This window comes from Somniosus microcephalus, chromosome 11 (genome assembly GCF_052327205.1).
Source record: "Somniosus microcephalus isolate GS21.2 chromosome 11, FLI_Smic_1.0, whole genome shotgun sequence".
NCBI classification, from domain to species: domain Eukaryota; kingdom Metazoa; phylum Chordata; class Chondrichthyes; order Squaliformes; family Somniosidae; genus Somniosus; species Somniosus microcephalus.
The window spans coordinates 127505413-127530900 of record NC_140997.1 but is presented as its reverse complement, the minus strand read 5'-3'; the positions used below and the strand labels follow the sequence as shown (position 1 = coordinate 127530900).

Here is a 25488-nt window from a genome sequence, read left to right as displayed (position 1 = left end):
TCGTCTGGACTTGCTCAGAGCAAATGTGCGAAGAAATGTTGAGGACAAACAATTCCAGCACATCAATGAGAAGCCGACAAGGAGCTTCAATGTAGGGCAACCAGTCTTGGCCCGTGACTATCGAACAGAGAAATGGCAACCCGGAACGATATGTACAAGGCAGGGGCCATTAATGTACACAGTGGATGTCGGGGAGAACATTGTGAGACGCCACGTCGATCAGATCTTAGCGTCACAGGAACGCGTCAACCCCATGTCTCGAGTACCTGGGGATGAACCCGACATACCGGTAGCATCTACCTCAGACCCAGTAGCAGTGGAACCCGATGAACTACCCGATGAAAAGGGGTCAGAATCGCCTCTGCACCAAGAACAAGAACCTCCGGAAAGGCGCTATCCCGAAAGGGTCAGGAAGCCACCCCAAAGACTGAATCTATAAATGGACTTTTGTTGTTTAATGTACATGTTGAAATGTCAATTGTTATTTGAATATTAGGGGTACTACTAATCTAAAAGGGGAGGAATTGTAGTGTATGTGCCTTTAAGTCAGAACTACTTTTACAGCTCCTGTATACTGTAGTACCGGCAGTGACCACACCTTTATATAAGCTTTGCGCATGCCCCTGTACCCCCAGTCTTGAGACTACCCTCCTCCAGTAAAGTCCTGTTTATTGTTAATGTACAGCATCCGGGTGATTATTTGATAACAGCATATCCACTGAACCACAGATCCAACAGACCAGAGGGTCTTTTCTTGTCTGTCATTGTTTGTATGTTTGTAACATTTGGCCTGGAGGGGACTTTGTTTTAACTCACGTTACGATATTACTATAAATGCAAGATTCAGCTTACAAATGGTTAACTCCCAGAGGTACATAAGCTATTTATAATGTTGATTTGTTTGGTTCAAACCCATGACATTGAAAAAGGAGAAACAGGCCCTTTCCAAACCTCCCGCCCATGACATTCATACAGGCCAAACAGGTGGCGCTGGTTCAGCAGTATGTGACAGCGCCTCTTGTGGACGAGTGAAAAAAGTCGGGAAACTCCAAATCCCCAAAACAATGGGGGGGGGGGGGAATGAAATGGAACTGTTGCTGAAGTGCAAGAGGAGATATCGAAATATAGAACTCATCTTTAATTGTTAAAACAAAGTTATTTGAATTTATTTAAAAAATGACTAATGTTGCTCAAGTTTGTGAATACAGCATTGTATACACACTGATACAAGCTCCCATCTTCAAACCATAATTTCAAGCTATTTGATTGGTTAACTACTACATTTTTCTGGAGTTGCAGCAAGCCTTCAGTAATCAATGGACACAGGAAATATGCCAGGTCAAATTGTATACGTGGTCCCAACAGGATCATTACATATTCCTTCTATTTTTATTCTTCCTCTATTCTCCTGATAGCCAAAGATTTCTTTGTTTCTGTCAGTTGATCCAGCTCCTTCTTGGCCTTGGAGCCCTGCTGAGTGACCCCAGGCCGTTCCCCATTATCGTGTGCTTCCAGGTCAAGTTCCTCAAAGGATGATCCGCTCGCCACTGACTCGCTTCTGTCACTCCTGTTGTCGCTGTCCTCGGGCTCCCTGTCAGTCAGGCTGGGAGTGACCGACATTGCTAGTGATGGTTCTCTGCTCTCTGTGTAGGCCTCGTAAGTCACCGAGCTGTTGTCACTGAATGAATCTGCACCTGAAGTAAAAAGAGAAAAGGTTGGCCAAGATTGATACCAAATATATACCGACATCATCAATGCACATTTTACAGCAGCTTTTCCCATATAAAAAAATACAAGATAATGAAAACCATTCAGCTTCTTCTGTCTGTGTCCTGCAACAGATCAGATCATAGACTCTGCCCAAACACAACAACCTGCATTTCACTGCACCCTTCATGCAGAAGAATATCTTCGGATGCTTTACAAGAGGATGAGGATATTGCCGAATGGGAGATAAGGGTGGTGTGGAGGGGGAGATAGAAAACAGAATGGAAGAGATGTCCAGGTTTCACACAGCCAGTTGTAACCTGAAAGTGAAGTTGCTGGGAATCGGCGGTTGGGCTGACCGGCTGGGAGCTGCTGCCTCCAGAGCAAATGGCCCCTGGTTGAAGGGAGCAGGAACTATTTGGAGGTGCTTTCACAGTTATAACCCACAGAGGACAGACATGGGCAGCTGTACCGAAACAGCCTACAGCCACTAATATAAGCATCCCAACTTTCTCTCCAAACTCCACTTTTATGTGGTATTCATCGGCTCTGTTAATACTTAGCATTTAAGGGAGGGCAATGCTGGGAAGTGAGAACAGTGGAGAGGGGAGAAGGGCACCTCGAGGTCCTCTACTGTGTAATGATCAATAACATGTCATTCTATAGTGGACACTAGGTGGAGCTGTAGAGCTGTATATAGCTGTATGTATAAGACTACACTACCCAGCTGTATGTATATTAAGACTACATTACCCATGAGGCACTAGGCTACCCACAAGGCAGCAGTCAAGATGGAAGCCTCTACAGATACTGTACCTAGTCCACATGTGCTCAATAAAAGTGTCTAGCAAAAGCTAGCTGTGTTCATAATAAGAATGTCTATTTATTAATGAACATAAGATGGTACCAGGATGGTGAAGATCTGCTGAAAATTGTGAAAAGCAAAATGGAGAATTTGAAGCCACCAGAGCGTTTGAAACTCACAGGAAAAATCGACTACAATTGGCAGACTTATAAACAACAATTCAAACTCTACACTGCAGCCATCGGATTCGGTACGAAGCCAGACGCAAGAAAAATAGCATTGCTGCTTACGGTTGCAGGCCCACAGGCGATAGAGGTATTTAATACATTTGTATTTAATCCAGAGGAGAACAGAGAAAAATTAGAAGATGTGCTAAAAAAATTTGATGCACATTGCTCTCCCAAAAAGAATGAGACGTATGAAAGATACATCTTCCGTTCTCGGACACAGCAACAAAATGAGACTTTTGATAGCTTTATAACTGATCTGAAACTGAAAGCACAGACATGTAATTTCTCTGAGCTCAAAGCATCCATGATTCGTGACCAGATTGTGTTTGGTATTCATGATAAAAAAGTTAGGGAACGTCTGTTGAGAGAAACCAAACTAAATTTGGAAAATGCGGTGAAAATATGCCAAGCCAGCGAGCTAGCTCGAAAGCACGTGAAGACTTTCAGTGAAATCAATAATGATGCGATTGTAATGAGTGATAATGCTGCTGTCGGTGCTGTGTCCTACAAGGGGAAGAAACGTGGGCAGAACAGAAATGAAAAGCAATCGGAGGATGAAATTTTTAATTGTAAACGCTGTGGTTACAAACACCAGTTAAGACAATGCCCAGCATTTGGAAAAATGTGCACAAAGTGTAATGGAAAGAATCACTTTGCCAAACAATGCTTTTCAAAAGTAAAAACTAGAAAGGGCAATGAGTTAATGTAATTGAGGACACTGATTTAAGTGAGACATTTTTTGTACGAATGGTGTCATGTGACGATATCAAAAAGGATACAGAAAATGTGCAGCCCTCAGAAATGGACAATGCTGAACATAAAGTTAATGCAGTAAAAGTGGACAAATGGATGATCCCACTGCAGGTAAATGGAGCATTAGTTACCTTGAAACTAGACACTGGGGCAAAAGCAAACTTAATCAGTATGAGTGACATTAACAAAATGAAAGAAAAGCCCAAAATACAGAAAAAGTCAGTACTACTGAAGGACTATAATGGACAGAAAATAGAGTGCTTAGGTGTATGCAGACTTAAAGTGACAGTCAAAGACAAAGTGCATCATTTCATGTTTTCTGTTGTGGCTGAAAGACTTGATTCGATACTAGGTGACAAAGCTTGTGAAGACTTAGAACTGGTCAAGAGAGTCTACCGTATAAACTGTGCCATAAGCAGACCAGATGACTCAGGTGATGAAGCAGAGAGCCCATCAAGGATGAAAAGGCCAAAGGGTATCCATGTCTTCAAAAAGCCTAGTTTCTCCAAGAAGAAAGAAAAATACTTCAAGGTCAAAGAGAAGCCAAAGGAAGAAAAGCACAAAGAGGAAAAACACAAGGAGAAAAAGTCCAAAGATATAACCGCAGCAGATGTTGTTAAGCAGTGGAAAGAGAAAAAGAAAAAGAAGAAGCCTGCACCAGAGCAGGAAGCAGTTCCGGTGGATACTCCTTCTTCCCTCAGGCCAATCTTTGGTGTTCCATTAGCTGAGGCTGCTGAGAGGACTATGCTGTATGATGGGATCCAATGCCAGCAGTTTTTCGAGAGTGCATTGACTACATTGAGAGTTATGGCATGAAGAGTGAAGGAAACACTGAAACCCTCTCCAAGCAAAGATCGCAAAGAGACCTCGATCTATACAAGAGCAGATTGATGACAATGCCGCAACTGCATCTTGTCATTCACTGCAAGAACAATCTCATGATGACACATCAGACTTACCCGTGTTGAGAAGATCCACACGTGAAGTAAAAGAGCCTGATAGACTTAATCTTTGAGTACAATGTAAAGCTTTGAAAATGTGTTGACTGTTTTGAAAATGTTTATGTTTATAGAGCACTAACAAAAGTGTTACTGATATTATCTTTATTGTTTACTTGAAAGTTGATTGATATTGATTTTGTTAAACCTCAAAGAAAGGGGGATGTAATGATCAATAACATGTCATTCTATAGTGGACACTAGGTGGAGCCGTAGAGCTGTATATAGCTGTATGTATAAGACTACACTACCCAGCTGTATGTATATTAAGACTACATTACCCATGAGGCACTAGGCTACACACAAGGCAGCAGTCAAGATGGAAGCCTCTACAGGTACTCTACCTAGTCCACATGTGCTCAATAAAAGTGTCTAGCAAAAGCTAGCTGTGTTCATAATAAGAATGTCTATTTATTAATGAACATAAGATACTGGAAGCAGACTGGTAAAATAAAGCATCTCAGTGCCTCCAGCTGAGTGGCTGCCGTTTTACTGGCTGGGGGCTGGAGGTGTTACTACCCTGCATGGACTCTCTCCCTTGATCTCAGGGAAGGTCTGTGGTCAGACTATTAGAGTTGGAATGTTGCTCATGCTTTGCTATCTGTGTTCTTATAGCTGCCGCAGTGAAAACAAAATGGGTTCCACAACACTGGGAGCCCCAACACTACAGAAGTCACGTGAAGGAGGTGCCTGATGGAAAGACAATGTCTCTGGTACCTGTCGGTTATTATATAGTTATTCGCAATCAGAGTAAAAAGAACCAGTATTCATTCTTTGATAGGTGTTAATGTGTTATACAGAGAATGGATGAGGTACAGGATATATGACACTGGGTATAGCGAGGGTATGTGAGGGGGTGTATGAGGTACGGGTTATATGACACTGGGTATAGCGAGGGTATGTGAGGGGGTGTATGAGGTACGGGTTATATGACACTGGGTATAGCGAGGGTATGTGAGGGGGTGTATGAGGTACGGGTTATATGACACTGTGTAGAGTGAGGGTATGTGAGGGGGTGTATGAGGTACGGGTTATATGACACTGGGTACAGTGAGGGTATGTGAGGGGGTGTATGAGGTACAGGTTATATGACACTGTGTAGAGTGAGGGTATGTGAGGGGGTGTATGAGGTACGGGTTATGTGACACTGGGTACAGTGAGGGTATGTGAGGGGGTGTATGAGGTACGGGTTATATGACACTGGGTATGGCGAGGGTATGTGAGGGGGGTGTATGAGGTACGGGTTATATGACACTGGGTATAGCGAGGGTATGTGAGGGGGTATATGAGGTACGGGTTATATGACATTGGGTATAGCGAGGGTATGTGAGGGGGTGTATGAGGTACAGGTTATATGACACTGGGTATAGCGAGGGTATGTGAGGGGGTGCATGAGGTACAGGTTATATGACACTGGGTATAGCGAGGGTATGTGAGGGGGTGTATGAGGTACGGGTTATATGACACTGGGTATAGCGAGGGTATGTGAGGGGGTGTATGAGGTATGGGTTATATGACACTGAGTATAGCGAGGGTATGTGAGGGGGTGTATGAGGTACGGGTTATATGACACTGGGTATAGCGAGGGTATGTGAGGGGGTGTATGATGTACAGGTTATATGACACTGGGTACAGTGAGGGTATGTGAGGGGGTGTATGAGGTACAGGTTATATGACACAGGGTACAGTTAGGGTATGTGAGGGGGTGTATGAGGTACGGGTTATATGACACTGGGTATAGCGAAGGTATGTGAAGGGGTGTATGAGGTACGGGTTATATGACATTGGGTATAGCGAGGGTATGTGAGGGGGTGTATGAGGTACGGGTTATATGACACTGGGTATAGCGAGGGTATGTGAGGGGGTGTATGAGGTACGGGTTATATGACACTGGTATAGCGAGGGTATGTGAGGGGGTGTATGAGGTACGGGTTATATGACACTGGGTACAGCGAGGGTATGTGAGGGGGTGTATGAGGTACGGGTTAAATGACACTGGGTATAGCGAGGGTATGTGAGGGGGTGTATGAGGCGCGGGTTATATGACACTGGGTATAGCGAGGGTATTTGAGGGGGTGTATGAGGTACAGGTTATATGACACTGGGTATAGCGGGGTATGTGAGGGGGTGTATGAGGTACAGGTAATATGACACTGGGTACAGTGAGGGTATGTTAGTGGGGTGTATGAGGTACGGGTTATATGACACTGGGTATAGCGAGGGTATGTGAGGGGGTGTATGAGGTACGGGTTATATGACACTGGGTATAGCGAGGGTATGTGAGGGGGTGTATGAGGCACGGGTTATATGACACTGGGTATAAAGAGGGTATGTGAGGGGGTGTATGAGGGACAGGTTATATGACACTGAGTATAGCGAGGGTATGTGAGGGGGTGTATGAGGTACGGGTTATATGACACTGGGTATAGCGAGGGTATGTGAGGGGGGTGTATGAGGTACAGGTTATATGACACTGGGTATAGCGAGGGTATGTGAGGGGGTGTTTGAGGTACAGGTTATATGACACTGGGTATAGCGAGGGTATGTGAGGGGGTGTATGAGGTACGGGTTATATGACACTGGGAATAGCGAGGGTATATGAGGGGGTGTATGAGGTACAGGTTATATGACACTGAGTATAGCGAGGGTACGTGAGGGGGTGTATGAGGTACGGGTTATATGACACTGGGTATAGCGAGGGTATGTGAGGGGGGTGTATGAGGTACGGGTTATATAACACTGGGTACAGCGAGGGTATGTGAGGGGGTGTATGAGGCACGGGTTATATGACACTGGGTATAGCGAGGGTATGTGAGGGGGTGTATGAGGTACGGGTTATATGACACTGGGTATAGCGAGGGTATGTGAGGGGGTGTATGAGGTACGGGTTATATGACACTGGTTATAGTGAGAGTATGTGAGGGGGTGTATGAGGTATGGGTTATATGACACTGGGTACAGTGAGGGTATGTGAGGGGGTGTATGAGGCACGGGTTATATGACACTGGGTATAGCGAGGGTATGTGAGGGGTTGCATGAGGTACAGGTTATATGACACTGGGTATAGCGAGGGTATGTGAGGGGGTGCATGAGGTACAGGTTATATGACACTGGGTATAGCGAGGGTATGTGAGGGGGTGTATGAGGTACGGGTTATATGACACTGGGTATAGCGAGGGGATGTGAGGGGGGGTATGAGGCACGGGTTATATGACACTGGGTACAGTGAGGGTATGTGAGTGGGTGTATGAGGTACGGGTTATATGACACTGGGTATAGCGAGAGTATGTGAGGGGGTGTATGAGGTATGGGTTATATGACACTGAGTATAGCGAGGGTACGTGAGGGGGTGTATGAGGTACGGGTTATATGACACTGGGTATAGCGAGGGTATGTGAGGGGGTGTATGATGTACAGGTTATATGACACTGGGTACAGTGAGGGTATGTGAGGGGGTGTATGAGGTACAGGTTATATGACACTGGGTACAGTTAGGGTATGTGAGGGGGTGTATGAGGTACGGGTTATATGACACTGGGTACAGTGAGGGTATGTGAGGGGGTGTATGAGGTACAGGTTATATGACTCTGGGTATAGCGAGCGTCTGTGAGGGGGTGTATGAGGTACGGGTTATATGACACTGTGTAGAGCGAGGGTATGTGAGGGGGTGTATGAGGTACGGGTTATATGACACTGGGTATAGCGAGGGTATGTGAGGGGGTGTATGAGGCACGGGTTATATGACACTCAGTATAGCGATTTGGCCATTCAAAATGGGGACACATGGGTAAACCACTTTGAAAAATTATACCAGAAAAACACACTAAGACCAGAGCAACACCAAATATGCAAAAAACTGGAAAAGCTAGAAATGGCCATAAAAGATAACCAAAACCCGCTAGACGCCATAATAACAGAAAAAGAACTTCTTGAAAAACTCAAGGACCTGCGGCCAGGAAAAGCCTGCGGGACAGACGGCATACTAAACGAGATGATTAAACACACAGACAACAAAATGAAACTGGCTATCCTAAAACTCTTCAACTTGGTTCTGAGTGTCGGTTATTTCCCTGATATCTGGAACAAAGGACTCATAACGCCCATATACAAAAGTGGGGACAAAATCGACCCAAACAACTATCGAGGCATCTGTGTAAACAGTAACCTGGGGAAGGTATTCTGTTGCATCATAAACAAAAGTCTTATAAACTTCCTTGAGGAGCACAATGTCTTGAGTAAAAGCCAAATTGGATTCCTGCCAAACTATAGAACATCCGATCATATCTTCACCCTACAGACCCTAATTGACAAACACGTTCACCATAACAAAAGCAAAATCTACGCATGCTTTGTAGATTTCCAGAAGGCTTTCGACTCCATCTGGCATGACAGTTTATTCCTGAAACTTATCGAAAGCGGGGTAGGAGGGAAAACATATGATGTAATTAAATCAATGTATACAAACAACAAATGTGCAGTTAAAATTGGAGACAAACAAACAAAATACTTCCCACAGGGGCGGGGGGTGACACAGGGCTCGCCAATCTCACCGATACTCTTTAATATTTACATAAATGGATTGGCAAAACTACTTGAACAATCTACAGCACCCGGCCTCACCCTATATGAATCCAAGGTTAAATTCCTCCTCTATGCAGACGACCTGGTTCTGCTGTCACCAACTAAAGAGGGGCTACAGCAGAACCTGGACCTGCTGGAGTCGTACTGCCAGACTTGGGCCCTGACAATAAATCCCCAAAAAACCAAAGTCCTTGTGTTCCAGCAAATATCCAAACATCAGGGACCCAAAATAAATTTCACAGTCGGAACAACCAAAATTGAACAAACCACTAACTACACATACTTGGGCTTAAAAATCAGTTCTACGGGAAACTTCAAACTGGCTGTGAATGAACTGAAAGAGAAAGCTAGAAGGGCTTTCTATGCCATCAAAAAATCAATCCAAATAGAAATCCCAATTAGCATTTGGCTCAAAATTTTCAAATCAGTAATTGAACCAATTGCACTCTATGGCAGTGAGGTATGGGGACCGCTAACTCAACAAGAATTTGCAAAATGGGACAAACACCCAATTGAGATCCTACATGCAGAATTCTGTAAAAGTATCCTCCGGACTCAAAGGAAAACAGTAAACAATGCATGCAGGGCGGAACTAGGCCAATATCCATTAATAATCACTATCCAAAAAAGAGCCACCAAATTTTGGAATCACCTACAAATGAGCAATCCCCAATGCTATCACTACGACGCCCTGAAATGCCAAGAGCTGACCATAAAGAAGAATACCCTCAGTCAACTAGTCCTGGGACTCAGTGAAGTAACTACTAACAATACTAACAATAACCAGCCCCAGGACAGTGACAGGGTAACACAAAGAATTCGACCCAACACAATCGTCGCTAAGCAAAAGGAAAAATATCTGACATATTGGGCAGAAACAACAAAAACCCAAAGCAAACTCAATTGCTACTTGGCCCTAAACAGACAATACAACATAGCTGATTACCTGACCATGGTAAAGGATAACAAACTGAGAAGAACCTTGACAAGGTACAGACTTAGCGAACATAGCCCAGCGATCGAAAAAGGCAGACACAGGCAGACCAGGCTGCCAAGAGAAGACAGGATATGCTCTCACTGCAGTCAGGGAGTAGTGGAGACAGAGATGCACTTCCTCACAGCCTGCGGAAAATATCAGGGCATCAGGGAGAATTTCTACCAAAAATTCTCACAAATATGCCCTGATTTCAGAAATCTGAATGACAACCAAAAACTCCCATTCCTACTGGGAGAGGAGAGAAGCTGTGTAACACTGGCGGCACACTATGTTACAGCTTGCCATGAACAGAGGGACAACCAGTAAACTAAGAAAAGAATATATATAAACAATGCGAATGTATATTTATACACTCAGGGATATACCTGTTTATACACTGTATGAATAGAACTGCGTTTATGTGCAAAACCATAAATGTATTTTGATGCTTTGGCAACATAAGATGTAACTTATCATGCCAATAAAGCGATTTGAATTGAATTGAATTGAATGTGAGGGGGTGTATGAGGTACGGGTTATATGACACTGGGTATAGCGAGTGTATGTGAGGGGGTGTATGAGGTACGGGTTATATGACACTGGGTATAGCGAGGGTATGTGAGGGGGTGTATGAGGCACGGGTTATATGACACTGGGTATAGCGAGGGTATGTGAGGGGGTGTATGAGGTACGGGTTATATGACACTGGGTATAGCGAGAGTATGTGAGGGGGTGTATGAGGTACGGGTTATATGACACTGGGTATAGCGAGGGTATGTGAGGGGGTGTATGAGGTACGGGTTATATGACACTGGGTATAGCGAGGGTATGTGAGGGGGTGTATGAGGTACGGGTTATATGACACTGGGTATAGCGAGGGTATGTGAGGGTGGTGTATGAGGTACGGGTTATATGGCACTGAGTATAGCGAGGGTATGTGAGGGGGTATATGAGGTACGGGTTATATGACACTGGGTACAGCGAGGGTATGTGAGGGGGTGTTTGAGGTACGGGTTATATGACACTGGGTATAGAGAGGGTATGTGAGGGGGTGTATGAGGTACGGGTTATATGACACTGGGTATAGCAAGGGTATGTGAGAGGGTGTATGAGGTACGGGTTATATGACACTGTGTATAGCGAGGGTATGTGAGGGGGTTGTATGAGGTACAGGATATATGACACTGGGTATAGCGAGAGTATGTGCGGGGGTGTATGAGGTACGGGTTATATGACACTGGGTATAGCGAGGGTATGTGAGGGGGTTATTAGGTACGGGTTATATGACACTGGGTATAGCGAGGGTATGTGAGGGGGTGTATGAGGTACGGGTTATATGACACTGTGTAGAGTGAGGGTATGTGAGGGGGTGTATGAGGTACGGGTTATATGACACTGGGTACAGTGAGGGTATGTGAGGGGGTGTATGAGGTACAGGTTATATGACACAGTGTAGAGTGAGGGTATGTGAGGGGGTGTATGAGGTACGGGTTATATGACACTGGGTACAGTGAGGGTATGTGAGGGGGTGTATGAGGTACGGGTTATATGACACTGGGTATGGCGAGGGTATGTGAGGGGGGTGTATGAGGTACGGGTTATATGACACTGGGTATAGCGAGGGTATGTGAGGGGGTGTATGAGGTACGGGTTATATGACACTGGGTATAGCGAGGGTATGTGAGGGGGTGTCTGAGGTACGGGTTATATGACACTGGTATAGCGAGGGTATGTGAGGGGGTGTATGAGGTACGGGTGATATGACACTGGGTACAGCGAGGGTATGTGAGGGGGTGTATGAGGTACGGGTTAAATGACACTGGGTATAGCGAGGGTTTGTGAGGGGGTGTATGAGTCACGGGTTATATGACACTGGGTATAGCGACGGTATTTGAGGGGGTGTATGACGTACGGGTTATATGACACTGGGTATAGCGGGGTATGTGAGGGGGTGTATGAGGTACGGGTTATATGACACCGGGTACAGTGAGGGTATGTGAGGGGGGTGTATGAGGTACGGGTTATATGACACTGGGTATAGCGAGGGTATGTTAGGGGGTGTATGAGGTACGGGTTATATGACACTGGGTATAGCGAGGGTATGTGAGGGGGTGCATGAGGTACGGGTTATATGACACGGTGTATAGCGAGGGTCTGTGAGGGGGTGTATGAGGCACGGGTTATATGACACAGGGTATAGCGAGGGTATGTGAGGGGGTGTATGAGGTGCGGGTTATATGACACTGGGTACAGCGAGGGTATGTGAGGGGGTGTATGAGGCACGGGTTATATGACACAGGGTATAGCGAGGGTATGTGAGGGGGTGTATGAGGTATGGGTTATATGACACTGGGTATAGCGAGGGCACGTGAGGAGGTGTATGAGATACAGGTTATATGACACTGGGTATAGCGAGGGTATGTGAGGGGGGTGTATGAGGTACGGGTTATATGACACTGGGTACAGTGAGCGTATGTGAGGGGGTGTATGAGGTACGGGTTATATGACACTGGGTACAGTGAGCGTATGTGAGGGGGTGTATGAGGTACGGGTTATATGACACTGGGTACAGAGAGCGCATGTGAGGGGGTGTATGAGACACGGGTTATATGACACTGGTTATAGCGAGGGTATGTGAGGGGGTGTATGAGGTACGGGTTATATGACACTGGGTATAGCGAGGGTATGTGAGGGGGTGTATGAGGTACGGGTTATATGACACTGGTATAGCGAGGGTATGTGAGGGGGTGTATGAGGTACGGGTTATATGACACTGGGTACAGCGAGGGTATGTGAGGGGGTGTATGAGGCACGGGTTATATGACACTGGTATAGCGAGGGTATGTGAGGGGGTGTATGAGGTACGGGTTATATGACACTGGGTATAGCGAGAGTATGTGAGTGGGTGTATGAGGTACGGGTTATATGACACTAGGTATAGCGAGGGTATGTGAGGGGGTGTATGAGGTACGGGTTATATGACACTGGGTATAGCGAGGGTATGTGAGGGGGGTGTATGAGGTACGGGTTATATGACATTGGGTATAGCGAGGGTATGTGAGTGGGTGTATGAGGTACGGGTTATATGACACTGGGTATAGCGAGGGTATGTGAGGGGGTGTATGAGGCACGGGTTATATGACACTGGTATAGCGAGGGTATGTGAGGGGGTGTATGAGGTACGGGTTATATGACACAGGGTATAGCGAGGGTATGTGAGTGTATGTATGAGGTACGGGTTATATGGCACTGGGTATAGCGAGGGTATGTGAGGGGGTGTATGAGGTACGGGTTATATGAAACTGTGTATAGCGAGGGTATGTGAAGGGGGTGTATGAGGTACGGGTTATATGACACTGGGTATAGCGAGGGTATGTGAGGGGGTGTATGAGGTACGGGTTATATGACACTGGGTATAGCAAGGGTATGTGAGGGGGTGTATGAGGTACGGCTTATATGACACTGGGTATAGCGAGTGTATGTGAGTGGGTGTATGAGGTACGGGTTATGTGACACTGGGTATAGCGAGGGTATGTGAGGGGGTGTACGAGGCACGGGTTATATGACACTGGGTATAGCGAGTGTATGTGAGTGGGTGTATGAGGTACGGGTTATATGACACTGGGTATAGCGAGGGTACGTGAGGGGGTATATGAGGTACGGGTTATATGACACTTAGTATAGCGAGGGTATGTGAGGGGGTGTATGAGGTATGGGTTATATGACACTGGGGAGAGCTAGGGTATGTGAGGGGGTGTATGAGATACAGGTTATATGACACTGGGTAGAGCGAGGGTATGTGAGGGGGGTGTATGAGGTACGGGTTATATGACACTGGGTATAGCAAGGGTATGTGAGGGGGGTGTATGAGGTACGGGTTATATGACACTGGGTACAGTGAGCGTATGTGGGGGGTGTATGAGGTACGGGTTATATGACACTGGGTACAGTGAGGGTATGTGTGGGGGTGTATGAGGTACGGGTTATATGACACTGGGTATAGCGAGGGCATGTGAGGGGGTGTATGAGGCACGGGTTATATGACACTGGGTATAGCGAGGGTATGTGAGGGGGTGTATGAGGTACGGGTTATATGACACTGGGTATAGCGAGGGTATGTGAGGGGGTGTATGAGGTACGGGTTATATGACACTGGGTATAGCGAGGGTATGTGAGGGGGTGTATGAGGTACGGGTTATATGACACTGGGTATAGCGAGGGTATGTGAGGGGGTGTATGAGGCACTGGTTATATGGCACTGGGTATAGCGAGGGTATGTGAGGGGGGTGTATGAGGTACGGGTTATATGACACTGGGTATAGCGAGGGTATGTGAGGGGGGTGTATGAGGTACGGGTTATATGACATTGGGTATAGCGAGGGTATGTGAGGGGGTGTATGAGGTACGGGTTATATGACACTGGGTATAGCGAGGGTATGTGAGGGGGTGTATGAGGCACGGGTTATATGACACTGGTATAGCGAGGGTATGTGAGGGCGTGTATGAGGTACGGGTTATATGACACTGGGTCTAGCGAGGGTATGTGAGGGTATGTATGAGGTACGGGTTATATGACACTGGGTGTCGCGAGGGTATGTGAGGGGGTGTATGAGGTACGGGTTATATGACACTGGGTACAGCGAGGGTATGTGAGGGGGTGTATGAGGTACGGGTTATATGACACTGGGTATAGCGAGGGTATGTGAGGGGGGTGTATGAGGTACGGGGTATATGGCATTGGGTATAGCGAGGGTATGTGAGTGGGTGTATGAGGTACGGGTTACATGACACTGGGTATAGCGAGGGTATGTGAGGGGGTGTATGAGGCACGGGTTATATGACACTGGTATAGCGAAGGTATGTGAGGGTATGTATGAGGTACGGGTTATATGACACTGCGTATAGCGAGGGTATGTGAGGGGGTGAATGAGGTACGGGTTATATGACACGGGGTATAGCGAGGGTATGTGAAGGGGCTGTATGAGGTACGGGTTATATGACACTGGGTATAGCAAGGGTATGTGAGGGGGTGTGTGAGGTACGGGTTATATGACACTGGGTATAGCAAGGGTATCTGAGGGGGTGTATGAGGTACGGGTTATATGACACTGGGTATAGCGAGGGTATGTGAGGGGGTGTACGAGGCACGGGTTATATGACACTGGGTATAGCGAGTGTATGTGAGTGGGTGTATGAGGTACGGGTTATATGACACTGGGTATAGCGAGTGTATGTGAGGGGGTGTATGAGGTACTGGTTATATGACACTTAGTATAGCGAGGGTATGTGAGGGGGTGTATGAGGTACGGGTTATATGACACTGTGTACAGTGAGGGTATGTGAGGGGGTGTATGAGTTACGGGTTATATGACACTGGCTATAGCGAGGGTATGTGAGGGGGTGTATGAGGTACGGGTTATATGACACTGGGTATAGCGAGGGTATGTGAGGGGGTGTATGAGGTACGGGTTATATGACACTGGATTTAGCGAGATTATGTGAGGGGGTGTATGAGGTACGCGTTATATGACACTGGGTTTTGCGAGGGTATGTGAGGGGGTGTATGAGGTATGGGTTATATGACACTGGGTACAGCGAGGGTATATGAGGGGGTGTATGAGGTACGGGTTATATGACACTGGGTATGGCGAGGGTATGTGACGGGGTGTATGAGTTACGGGTTAAATGACACTGGGTATAGCGAAGGTATGTGAGGGGGTGTATGAGGCACGGGTTCTATGACACTGGGTATAGCGAGGCTATGTGAGGGGGTGTATGAGGTACGGGTTATATGACACTGGGTATAGCGAGGCTATGTGAGGGGGTGTATGAGGTACGGGTTATATGACACTGGGTATAGCGAGGGTATGTGAGGGGGTGTATGAGGTACAGGTTATATGACACTGGGTATAGCGAGGGTATGTGAGGGGGTGTATGAGGTACGGGTTATATGACACTGGGTACAGCGATGGTATGTGAGGGGGTGTATGAGGCACGGGTTATATGACACTGGGTAAAGCGAGGGTATGTGAGGGGGTGTATGAGGTATGGGTTATATGACACTGGGTATAGCGAGGGTATGTGAGGGGGTGTATGAGGTACAGGTTATATGACACTGGGTATAGCGAGGGTATCTGAGGGGGGTGTATGAGGTACGGGTTATATGACACTGGGTACAGTGAGGGTATGTGAGGGGGTGTATGAGGTACGGGTTATATGACACTGGGTATAGCGAGGGTATGTGAGGGGGTGTATGAGGCACGGCTTATATGACATTGGGTATAGCGAGGGTATGTGAGGGGGTGTATGAGGTATGGGTTATATGACACTGGGTACAGTGAGGGTATGTGAGGGTGTGTATGAGGCACGGGTTATATGACACTGGGTATAACGAGGGTATGTGAGGGGGGTGTATGAGGCACGGGTTATATGACACTGGGTATTGCGAGGGTATGTGAGGGGGTGTATGAGGTACGGATTATATGACACTGGGTACAGCGAGGGTATGTGAGGCGGTGTATGAGGTATGGGTTATATGACACTGGGTATAGCGAGGGTATGTGAGGGGGTGTATGAGGCACGGGTTATATGACACTGGGTATAGCGAGGGTATGTGAGGGGGTGTATGAGGTACGGGTTATATGACACTGGGTACAGTGAGGGTATGTGAGGGGGTGTATGAGGTACGGGTTATCTGACACTGGGTATAGCGAGGGTATGTGAGGGGGTGTATGAGGCACGGCTTATATGACACTGGGTATAGCGAGGGTATGTGAGGGGGTGTATGAGGTATGGGTTATATGACACTGGGTACAGTGAGGGCATGTGAGGGGGTGTATGAGGCACGGGTTATATGACACTGGGTATAGCGAGGGTATGTGAGGGGGTGCATGAGGTACAGGTTATATGACACTGGGTATAGTGAGGGTATGTGAGGGGGTGTATGAGGCACGGGTTATATGACACTGGGTACAGCAAGGGTATGTGAGGGGGTGTATGAGATACGGGTTATATGACACTGGGTATAGCGAGGGTATGTGAGGGGGTGTATGAGGTACAGGTTAAATGACACTGGGTTTAGCGAGGGTATGTGAGGGGGTGTATGAGGTACGGGATCTATGACACTGGGTATAGCGAGGGTATGTGAGGGGGTGTATGAGGTACGGGTTATATGACACTGGGTATAGCGAGGGTATGTGAAGGGGTGTATGAGGTACGGATTATATGACACTGGGTACAGCGAGGGTATGTGAGGCGGTGTATGAGGTATGGGTTATATGACACTGGGTATAGCGAGGGTATGTGAGGGGGTGTATGAGATACAGGTTATATGACACTGGGTATAGCGAGGGTATGTGAGGGGGTGTATGAGGTACGGGTTATATGACACTGGGTATAGCGAGAGTGTGTGAGGCGGTGTATGAGGTACGGGTTATATGACACTGGGTATAGCGAGGGTATGTGAGGGGGTGTATGAGATACAGGTTATATGACACTGGGTATAGCGAGGGTATGTGAGGGGGTGTATGAGATACAGGTTATATGACACTGGGTATAGCGAGGGTATGTGAGGGGGTGTATGAGGTATGGGTTATATGACACTGGGTATAGTGAGGGTATGTGAGGGGGTGTATGAGATACAGGTTATATGACACTGGGTATGGCGAGGGTATGTGAGGGGTTGTATGAGGTACGGGTTATATGACACTGGGTACAGTGAGCGTATGTGAGGGGGTGTATGAGGTACGGGTTATATGACACTGGGTATAGCGAGGGTATGTGAGGGGGTGTATGAGGCACGGGTTATTTGACACTGGGTAAAGCGACGGTATGTGAGGGGGTGTATGAGGTACGGGTTATATGACACTGGGTATAGCCAGGGTATGTGAGGGGGTGTATGAGGTATGGGTTATATGACACTGGGTACAGTGAGGGTATGTGAGGGGGTGTATGAGGTACGGGTTATATGACACTGGGTATAGCGAGGGTATGTGAGGGGGTGTATGAGGTACGGGTTCTATGACACTGGGTATAGCGAGGGTATGTGAGGGGGTGTATGAGGTACGGGTTAAATGACACTGGGTATAGCGAGGGTATGTGAGGGGGTGTATGAGGTACAGGTTATATGACACTGGGTATAGCGAGGGAATGTGAGGGGGTGTATGAGGTACGGGTTATATGACACTGGGTATAGCGAGGGAATGTGAGGGGGTGTATGAGGTAAGGGTTATATGACACTGGGTATAGCGAGGGTCTGTTAGGGGGTGTATAAGGTACGGGTTATATGACACTGGGTATAGCGAGGGTATGTGAGGGAGTGCATGAGGTACGGGTTATATGACACTGTGTATAGCGAGGTTCTGTGAGGGGGTGTATGAGGTACGGGTTATATGACACTGGGTACAGCGAGGGTATGTGAGGGGGTGTATGAGGCACGGGTTATATGACAGGGTATAGCGAGGGTATGTGAGGGGGTGTATGAGGTATGGGTTATATGACACTGGGTATAGCGAGGGTACGTGAGGAGGTGTATGAGATACAGGTTATATGACACTGGGTATAGCGAGGGTATGTGAGGGGGGTGTATGAGGTACGGCTTATATGACACTGGGTACAGTGAGCGTATGTGAGGGGGTGTATGAGGTACGGGTTATATGACACTGGGTATAGTGAGGGCATGTGAGGGGGTGTATGAGGCACGGGTTATATGACACTGGTTATAGCGAGGGTATGTGAGGGGGTGTATGAGGTACGGGTTATATGACACTGGGTACAGCGAGGGTATGTGAGGGGGGTGTATGAGCTGCGGGTTATATGACACTGGGTATAGCGAGGGTATGTGAGGGGGCTGTATGAGGTACGGGTTATATGACACTGGGTACAGCGAGGGTATGTGAGGGGGGTGTATGAGGTACGGGTTATATGACTCTGGGTATAGCGAGGGTATGTGAGGGGGGTGTATGAGGCATGGGTTATATGACACTGGGTATAGCGAGGGTATGTGAGGGGGTGTATGAGGTACGGGTTATATGACACTGGGTACAGCGAGGGTATGTGAGGGGGTGTATGAGGTACGGGTTATATGACACTGGGTATAGCGAGGGTATGTGAGGGGGTGTATGAGGTACAGGTTATATGACACTGCGTATAGCGAGGGTATGTGAGGGGGTGTATGAGGCACGGGTTATATGACACTAGTATAGCGAGGGTATGTGAGGGGGTGTATGAGGTACGGGTTATATGACACTGGGTATAGCGAGGGTATGTGAGGGGGTGTATGAGGTTCAGGTTATATGACACTGGGTATAGCGAGGGTATGTGAGGGGGTGTATGAGGTACAGGTTATATGATACTGGGTATAGTGAGGGTATGTGAGGGGGTGTATGAGGCACGGGTTATATGACACTGGGTACAGCGAGGTTATGTGAGGGGGTGTATGAGGTACGGGTTATATGACACTGGGTACAGTGAGGGTATGTGAGGGGGTGTATGAGGTACGGGTTATATGACACTGGGTATAGCGAGGGTATGTGAGGGGGAGTATGAGGCACGGGTTATATGACACTGGGTATAGCGAGGGTATGTGAGGGGGGTGTATGAGGTACAGGTTATATGACACTGGGTATAGCGAGGGCATGTGAGGGGGTGTATGAGGCACCGGTTATATGACACTGGGTATAGCGAGGGTATGTGAGGGGGGTGTATGAGGTACGGGTTATATGACACTGGTTATAGCGAGGGTATGTGAGGGGGTGTATGAGGTACGGGTTATATGACACTGGGTATAGTGAGGGTATGTGAGGGGGTGTATGAGACACGGGTTATATGAAACTGGGTACAGTGAGGGCATGTGAGGGGGTGTATGAGGTACGGGTTATATGACACTGGGTACAGTCAGGGTATGTGAGGGGGTGCATGAGGTACGGGTTATATGACACTGGGTATAGTGAGGGTATGTGAGGGGGTGTATGAGGCACGGGTTATATGACACTGGGTATAGCGAGGGTATGTGAGGGGTTGTATGAGGCACGGGTTATATGACACTGGGTATAGTGAGGGTATGTGAGGGGGTGTATGAGGCACGGGTTATATGACACTGAGTATAGCGAGGGTATGTGAGGAGAATTCGACCAAACACAATCGTCGCTAAGCAAAAGGAAAAAAGCTGACATATTGGGCAGAAACAACAAAAACCCAAAGCAAACTCAATTGCTACTTGGCCCTAAACAGACAATACAACATAGCTGATTACCTGACCATGGTAAAGGATAACAAACTGAGAAGAACCTTGACAAGGTACAGACTTAGCGAACATAGCCTAGCGATCGAAAAAGGCAGACACAGGCAGACCAGGCTGCCAAGAGAAGACAGGATATGCTCTCACTGCTGTCAGGGAGTAGTGGAGACAGAGATGCACTTCCTCACAGCCTGTGGAAAATATCAGGACATCAGGGAGAATTTCTGCCAAAAATTCTCACAAATATACCCTGAATTCAGAAATCTGAATGACAACCAAAAACTCCCATTCCTACTGGGAGAGGAGAGAAGCTGTGTAACACTGGCGGCACACTATGTTACAGCTTGCCATGAACAGAGGGACAACCAGTAAACTAAGAAAAGAATATATATAAACAATGCGAATGTATATTTATACACTCAGGGATATACCTGTTTATACACTGTATGAATAGAACTGCGTTTATGTGCTCAACCATAAATGTATTTTGATGATTTGGCAACATAAGATGTAACTTATCATGCCAATAAAGCGATTTGAATTGGGTGTATGAGGTACAGGTTATATGACACTGGGTATAGCGAGGGTATGTGAGGGGGCGTATGAGGTACGGGTTATATGACACTGGGTACAGCGAGGGTATGTGAGGGGGTGTATGAGGTACGGGTTATATGACACTGGGTATAGCGAGGGTATGTGAGGGGGGTGTATGAGGTACGGGTTATATGACACTGGGTATAGCGAGGGTATGTGAGGGGGTGTATGAGGCACAAGGTTATATGACACTGGGTATAGCGAGGCTATGTGAGGGGGGTGTATGAGGTACAGGTTATAAGACACTGGGTATAGCGAGGGTATGTGAGGGGGTGTATGAGGCACGGGTTATATGACACTGGGTACAGCGAGGGTATGTGAGGGGGTGTATGAGGTACGGGTTATATGACACTGGGGATAGCGAGGGTATGTGAGGGGGTTTATGAGGTACGGGTTATATGACACTGGATATAGCGAGGGTATGTGAGGGGGTGTATGAGGCACAAGGTTATATGACACTGGGTATAGCGAGGCTATGTGAGGGGGGTGTATGAGGTACAGGTTATATGACACTGGGTATAGCGAGGGTATGTGAGGGGGTGTATGAGGCACAGGTTATATGACACTGGGTATAGTGAGGGTATGTGAGGGGGGTGTATGAGGTACGGGTTATATGACACTGGTTATAGCGAGGGTGTGTGAGGGGGTGTATGAGGTACGGGTTATATGACACTGGGTATAGTGAGGGTATGTGAGGGGGTGTATGAGGCACGGGTTATATGAAACTGGGTACAGTGAGGGCATGTGAGGGGGTGTATGAGGTACGGGTTATATGACACTGGGTAGAGTCAGGGTATGTGAGGGGGTGCATGAGGTACGGGTTATATGACACTGGGTATAGTGAGGGTATGTGAGGGGGTGTATGAGGCACGGGTTATATGACACTGGGTATAGAGAGGGTATGTGAGGGGGTGTATGAGGCACGGGTTATATGACACTGGGTATAGCGAGGTTATGTGAGGGGGTGTATGAGGCACGGGTTATATGACACTGAGTATAGCGAGGGTATGTGAGGGGGTGTATGAGGTACGGGTTATATGACACTGAGTATAGCGAGGGTATGTGAGGGGGTGTATGAGGTACGGGTTATATGACACTGAGTATAGCGAGGGTATGTGAGGGGGTGTATGAGGCACGGGTTATATGACACTGGCTATAGCGAGGGTATGTGAGGGGGTGTATGAGGTACGGGTTATATGACACTGGGTATAGCGAGGGTATGTGAGGGGGTGTATGAGGCACGGGTTATATGACACTGGCTATAGTGAGGGTATGTGAGGGGGTGTATGAGGCACGGGTTATATGACACTGGGTATAGCGAGGGTATGTGAGGGGGTGTATGAGGTACGGGTTATATGACACTGGGTATAGCGAGGTTATGTGAGGGGCTGTATGAGGTACAGGTTATATGACACTGGGTATAGAGAGGGTATGTGAGGGGGTGTATGAGGCAAGAGTTATATGACACTGGGTATAGCGAGGTTATGTGAGGGGGGTGTATGAGGTAAAGGTTATATGACACTGGGTATAGTGAGGGTATGTGAGGGGGTGTATGAGGCACGGGTTATATGACGCTGGGTACAGCGAGGGTATGTGAGGGGGGTGTATGAGGTACGGGTTATATGACACTAGGTATAGCGAGGGTATGTGAGGGGGTGTATGAGGTACGGGTTATATGGCACTGAGTATAGCGAGGGTATGTGAGGGGGTGTATGAGGTACGGGTTATACGACACTGGGTGTAGCGAGGGTATGTGAGGGGGTGTATGAGGCACGGGTTATATGACACCGGGTATAGCGTGGGTATGTGAGGGGGTGTATGAGGTACGGGTTATATGACACCGAGTATAGCGAGGGTATGTGAGGGGGTATATGAGGAACGGGTTATATGACACTGGGTACAGTGAGGGTATGTGAGGGGGTGTATGAGGTACGGGTTATATGACACTGGGTATAGCGAGGGTATGTGAGGGGGGTGTATGAGGTACGGGTTATATGACACTGGGTATAGCGAGGATATGTGACGGGGTGTATGAGGTACGGGTTATATGACACTGGGTATAGCGCGGGCATGTGAGGGGGTGTATGAGGTACGGCTTATATGACACTGGGTATAACGAGGGTATGTGAGGGGGTGTATGAGGTACGGGTTATATGACACTGGATATCGCGAGGGTATGTGAGGGGGTGTATGAGGCACAAGGTTATATGACACTGGGTATAGCGAGGCTTTGTGAGGGGGGTGTATGAGGTACGGGTTATATGACACTGGGTGCAGTGAGGGTATGTGAGGGGGTGTATGAGGTACAGGTTATATGACACTGGGTATAGCGAGGGTATGTGAGGGGGTGTATGAGGTATGGGTTATATGACACTGGGTATAGCGAGGGTATGTGAGGGGGGTGTATGAGGTACGGGTTATATGACTCTGGGTACAGCGAGGGAATGTGACGGGGTGTATGAGGCACGGGTTATATGACACTGGGTACAGTGAGGGTATGTGAGGGGGTGTATGCGGTACGGGTTATATGACACTGGGTATAGCGAGGGTATGTGAGGGGGTGTATCAGGCACGGGTTATATGACACTGGGTTCAGTGAGGGTATGTGTCGGGGTGTATGAGGTACGGGTTATATGACACTGGGTATAGCGAGGGCATGTGAGGGGGTGTATGAGGGACGGGTTATATGACACTGGGTATAGCGAGGGTATGTGAGGGGGTGTATGAGGTACGGGTTATATGACACTGGGTATAGCGAGGGTACGTGAGGGGGGTGTATGAGGTACGGGCTATATGACACTGGGTATAGTGAGGGTATGTGAGGGGGTGTATGAGGTACGGGTTATATGGCACTGAGTATAGCGAGGGTATGTGAGGGGGTGTATGAGGTACGGGTTATACGACACTGGGTGTAGCGAGGGTATGTGAGGGGGTGTATGAGGCACGGGTTATATGACACCGGGTATAGCGTGGGTATGTGAGGGGGTGTATGAGGTACGGGTTATATGACACCGAGTATAGCGAGGGTATGTGAGGGGGTATATGAGGAACGGGTTATATGACACTGGGTACAGTGAGGGTATGTGAGGGGGTGTATGAGGTACGGGTTATATGACACTGGGTATAGCGAGGGTATGTGAGGGGGGTGTATGAGGTACGGGTTATATGACACTGGGTATAGCGAGGATATGTGACGGGGTGTATGAGGTACGGGTTATATGACACTGGGTATAGCGCGGGCATGTGAGGGGGTGTATGAGGGACGGCTTATATGACACTGGGTATAACGAGGGTATGTGAGGGGGTGTATGAGGTACGGGTTATATGACACTGGATATCGCGAGGGTATGTGAGGGGGTGTATGAGGCACAAGGTTATATGACACTGGGTATAGCGAGGCTTTGTGAGGGGGGTGTATGAGGTACGGGTTATATGACACTGGGTGCAGTGAGGGTATGTGAGGGGGTGTATGAGGTACAGGTTATATGACACTGGGTATAGCGAGGGTATGTGAGGGGGTGTATGAGGTATGGGTTATATGACACTGGGTATAGCGAGGGTATGTGAGGGGGGTGTATGAGGTACGGGTTATATGACTCTGGGTACAGCGAGGGAATGTGACGGGGTGTATGAGGCACGGGTTATATGACACTGGGTACAGTGAGGGTATGTGAGGGGGTGTATGCGGTACGGGTTATATGACACTGGGTATAGCGAGGGTATGTGAGGGGGTGTATCAGGCACGGGTTATATGACACTGGGTTCAGTGAGGGTATGTGTCGGGGTGTATGAGGTACGGGTTATATGACACTGGGTATAGCGAGGGCATGTGAGGGGGTGTATGAGGGACGGGTTATATGACACTGGGTATAGCGAGGGTATGTGAGGGGGTGTATGAGGTACGGGTTATATGACACTGGGTATAGCGAGGGTACGTGAGGGGGGTGTATGAGGTACGGGCTATATGACACTGGGTATAGTGAGGGTATGTGAGGGGGTGTATGAGGTACGGGTTATATGGCACTGAGTAGAGCGAGGGTATGTGAGGGGGTATATGAGGAACGGGCTATATGACACTGGGTACAGTGTGGGTATGTGAGGGGGTGTATGAGGTACGGGTTATATGACACTGGGTATAGCGAGGCTATGTGAGGGGGTGTATGAGGCACGGGTTATATGACACTGGGTATAGCGAGGGTATGTGAGGGGGTGTATGAGGTACGGGTTATATGACACTGGGTATAGCGAGGGTATGTGACGGGGTGTATGAGGTACGGGTTATATGACACTGGGTATAGCGAGGGCATGTGAGGGGGTGTATGAGGTACGGCTTATATGACACTGGGTATAGCGAGGGTATGTGAGGGGGTATATGAGGTACGGGTTATATGACACTGGGTACAGTGAGGGCATGTGAGGGGGTATGAGGTACGGGTTATATGACACTGGGTACAGTGCGGGTATGTGAGGGGGTGTATGAGGTACGGGTTATATGACACTGGGTATAGCGAGGGTATGTGAGGGGGTGTATGAGGCACGGGTTATATGACACTGTGTAGGGCGAGGGTATGTGAGCGGGGCTATGAGGCACGGGTTATATGACACTG

The 25488-nt window shown here is 47.8% G+C and overlaps 1 protein-coding gene across 1 annotated transcript in view; it reads right to left on the bottom strand.

Annotated features, from left to right (window-relative positions):
* Nucleotides 1-1136: 1136 nt before the first annotated feature.
* The window catches only part of LOC147110875 (testis-expressed protein 264-like), a 1120589-nt gene continuing 1096237 nt past the window's right edge, over nt 1137-25488 (bottom strand). The window contains exon 4 of the mRNA XM_086001246.1: nt 1137-1694. Within this exon, the coding sequence (XP_085857372.1) occupies nt 1390-1694 (305 nt within the window). The 3' untranslated portion in view covers nt 1137-1389. The remainder of the gene's footprint in view (nt 1695-25488) is intronic.